Raw genomic sequence first — 4,188 nt, 5'->3', positions numbered from 1 at the left:
ATTAAATTCTGCATGTAAAACGAGATATCAAAGTGACGAACAAATAAGAAAAATAAACAAATGTACTAATTTGATTTGTTTTTCCATTTTGACACTCAGTAAACAACAATAAAACTAATAGGAAAGGTACAAGTTTTCAGAGGAGGACTAGACACATAATCAATAAATGTTCAAATACCTTATAACACAAGCTAAAACAAATGCTATATCGTGCTAGTATTCTTGTAAAAGTAGTAAGAAACACAAATATGTATTCAAGGTGGAAGCAGCAGCCCCAATACAAAATAACACACGTCATAAACGATTTTGAATAATTCATGAAATACTGCATTGACATTACGGAAATATACGGAACATTAAGGAAAACTTATTCTAAAATCATAATAAATGATTCAAAATACACTAGGAATTATCACAGAGAACTGAATAAACATGACCAAATCTTAAGTAATAATGATGTAAATATATACATTTATAAGTATGAGGTAGTAAACTAAATTACTTTTTAGGCATATACACGGTCACACCAGTGCACTCTGTTAGTTTTTCAAGACACTTGTCAAGGCGGACAGTGTAAGAAAGAGGTACGTGGTACCCAAGCTTGCTGGCGGCATCCTCTGAAAACATTTTCGAAACAATCGATACCAAATTAGCAGTTTTATTTTCCTCGTCATGGAAATCTAATGTAAACACAATAGAGCCGCTATCTCCATCCGCAGAGAAAGCACGATCATCTCGACCTTCGATCAAGTATGCTTTCTGCGTATCGACAAGTCCAGCAAGTCGAAAATCTTGGCTGACCACAACTCCTTCACTCATTCCGGTTGCAGCACCTTTTGTGTACACTACGGTACCAGAAGCAAGAATGCCATCAAACACAACACAGTCACACGATTCACCAGATTCATTTCTGAATGTAAGATTGCAATCTTCGCTGGTTGTCATGTTCTCGTCGATTTCTATCACGGCGATGTCATATTGCATGGTTTCAGTGTCTCCTGAACGGTGTAGACTTGTGAGACATTTCCCAAATTTCTTAGTTTCGCCATTCTTAACGAAAAATGCGTCATCGTTTTGTGTAAAGAGATGACCTGCGGTTATTGCCACGACAATGTTTTTGTGAGTTTCCTGTTCTGAATTTGAAGTGGTCGGTCCGTCTGCTTCTTTGGTTGTCTCTGTGGTGATTGGTTTGGTTGCTTCTGTTACCATTCCGATAGAGCCCGTCTGTGCAGGTGATTGTACTTTATGGCCTTGCTCTAAACCCGTATCTGTCAAAAAGTTTTTGGAAACTGCTACCACGTCAACAGGTATATTGAAGTTGCCTCGTTCGTCGCAAAGTTTCCTAATCTCTCGATAGGTAACTTGTTGTACTTGCTCATTGCCTTTCTCGTCAAGAAAGACTACAAAGCGGTCCGCAAACAATCCAAACGCCAAAACGCCGCTGTCTTTCATTCTGAAAAGGTAACAGATAGAATATTGAAGACGCCAATGTATCAACATAGCAGGAAATCAGCTACGGAAATAAATGCCTCACCTCAATCTAGCATTTGCGAAATAGAACTATCTAACGACTTCGCATTTGTTAAAAAAACGTGATCGTTGTGGTTGGTAATTTAGCCAATTGATTTGCGTAAAAATGCAATTTTATTTATATCCTTTGCGTCGATGGTTTTACTTTTTACATATCCGACATCGTTCTTTGTGTCGTTGTAACTGTAATAAATTCAAATATACGAGAAAACTCTAGTAAATTAATTAGTACCCAAAGGTGCATTGCAATTAGAATTATGTTTTAAAAAGAAAACTTCTCACCCATTTAATGCTAAATCTATTTCGTCTGTAATTTCACATTTAGTAGAACCACCAGCTGCTGATGTTTCACGGTCTGGAAGTACTTTTCGGGTAAGCAATACAGTCACAGCTTCCTTGGTGTTTCGCAGCATGGTTATTTTGTCAGAGTTTGGAGACTTAATTGTTTCCTCATATTCATCAATGCGTTGCTGCACTTCTTTTGCATAGGTGAACAGGTCTTCACCTAGAATATGGGTAAGTTTTCGTCTAACGCAAGTTGAGGTTTCTTTTTCTACTTTGAAAACTCGTACTGATTGGCTTTGTCCGGTTATCTCGACATCAATGGTTGGACTCGGAACATACAACACATTCGATGATTCATGTACCTGTCCAGGAAATTCGAATGACTAGTTCATTTATGATGTAGAAACAAATGTTTTATTTGATTTGTTGGTGCGAACCGACTATCTAACTGTCAAAAGCATGACATAAAACGTATCTCTTCGATCTACAAACAGACTGTTTGTGGATCGAAATATACGATTTATGTAATGTTTTTGATAGTAAGATAGTCGGTTCACACCAATGTTTTTCCTTTGTTGTTTAACTTCATCTACCTATACTGGAGTACAAAAGTGGGGGTATCTTTCCACAGCTATAACATGAATATGCAAACGTGTATGCACACCCAGAACTACAACTGTTCATATACACATCTAACAGTTATATTCACATTTTATACAATGTTATATCACAATAAGTTCATAATTTTCATTTGTATATTGTGTCTTGGTCATTTGTCATTTTTTTGGATACATAAAAGTAAAATGAAAAACTCTTTACCACAGCTCTAAGAGATGAAATTTCATGCTTTTAGCAAAATACTTACAGTAATGCAAGTCTCATCTTTGTCCAGAAAGAGAATCAGACACGAACAGTCTTGATCAGGTGTCACACTTGTACGCTCTTTTTCTTGTTTGAAACATTTCTCTGAAAAAAATACGTAATTTACAAAATGTTTATCTGTTAGCTCTTTGTCCCATCTTCAAGAACATTTTATACTCCTGGTTTCTTATTTTATGCTGTTTAGCATGAACTACAAACATTGCGGAAAATGTAGATAATGTTTACATTGGTCTCAAGTCTTACTAATGAACATTTTATTTTTTATATCTTCAAATAGAAGAGACATATTTTAGATTGACTTTTGTTTGTTTGAGCGTTTTCTACGACACCATTGATGTGAGACAGCAAAGTTGCACCAAAGTTTCAAAGAGCATGTTTTGCTGAAGAGTTTTAATATAAATGTTATTTTATCAATGGTATGAGTTGAAGAGATAAGATAACGTGAAACGATGTTCAGTGTGCGGCTATTCGGTCGGTGTGCTAATCATATCAACACAGTGTATGCATGATTGAAGTGTACGCCTTAACCGTTTAGACAACTATTTACGGATACACTATTATCGATAGATGTTTCTCAGCATATAAAAGTCATATTTATATGCGGTTTGTTGAAGAATATATTTTTTTTATCATTGATACCTGTAACATCTGATTTGTCGCTGTAATCATGGTCCCCCATTATGGCGGACACCTCTCGTGAAATATCATCTTCATCACCGTCCATAGCTATATGTAGCTGCAGTTCGTGTTGTTCAAGGATTCGTGGGTATTTCGGAATGATGTTCCCATCACCAAATATAGTTCGACACCTATTTTGAATGTCCTTAGCGAATTTCAAGTTTCGCTGTAAGAGCGGAAAGCATTCCACTTTGCAACATAGACGAAATACCCGAAAACTCGTATCTGCAAAAAGAGATCAGTCATTCTTGAAAAACGCTTTATATTACATGTAAATTGAAAAGATAAATTAAAGGTTATTTCTTATACACGACGTATCAATGATATTCAGTAAACCAAACACGTTTTTTAAAATATACTACCTTTGATAATGTTTGATGATTTGTCTTTTAAACAAGCTTTGAATTGTACAAACGAATGCACGATCTCTGGTTCGCAAGTATCTGGATACCTGTTTTCGCTACGAAGTGGGTACACAACGTCCTCATTCTGCGTGTAAAAATATGATACACGGTGAATCACATATAATATGTTCGTTTTGGCAGATATACCATATAAATAAACGATACAAGTAACCATTGATGACAGATATAATATATGCGTCAACCAAAACTTCTCTTATCATACCCCAACCATCTTCTCACAATTTCCAATTATTGCGGACGCAATATAACTTGTGTATATCCAGCGCATTACAGTATCATCTTTCATATGGCAAGAATTTAAATGTATTTATTATTATTAGTATTTAAATACAGGGAAATAATATTGTTCATAATAAATATATATATATAAATAAAGAATGTCATTATT

General features: G+C 35.3%; 1 protein-coding gene across 1 annotated transcript; it reads right to left on the bottom strand.

Annotated features, from left to right (window-relative positions):
* Nucleotides 1-61: 61 nt before the first annotated feature.
* LOC110459873 lies at nt 62-3,929 on the bottom strand. Its single transcript, XM_021512339.1, has 5 exons — nt 3,738-3,929; nt 3,337-3,600; nt 2,681-2,781; nt 1,813-2,177; nt 62-1,453 (listed from the first exon to the last, which is right to left on the bottom strand). Exons 2-5 carry the CDS (start codon nt 3,419-3,421, stop codon nt 499-501), a joined length of 1,506 nt encoding a protein of 501 aa, XP_021368014.1. The 5' UTR covers nt 3,422-3,600; nt 3,738-3,929; the 3' UTR covers nt 62-498.
* Between the last annotated feature and the right edge of the window lie 259 nt (nt 3,930-4,188).

This window comes from Mizuhopecten yessoensis, unplaced genomic scaffold, assembly GCF_002113885.1.
Source record: "Mizuhopecten yessoensis strain PY_sf001 unplaced genomic scaffold, ASM211388v2 scaffold10249, whole genome shotgun sequence".
Taxonomy (NCBI): domain Eukaryota; kingdom Metazoa; phylum Mollusca; class Bivalvia; order Pectinida; family Pectinidae; genus Mizuhopecten; species Mizuhopecten yessoensis.
This window is presented reverse-complemented; position numbering and strand designations above follow the sequence as displayed.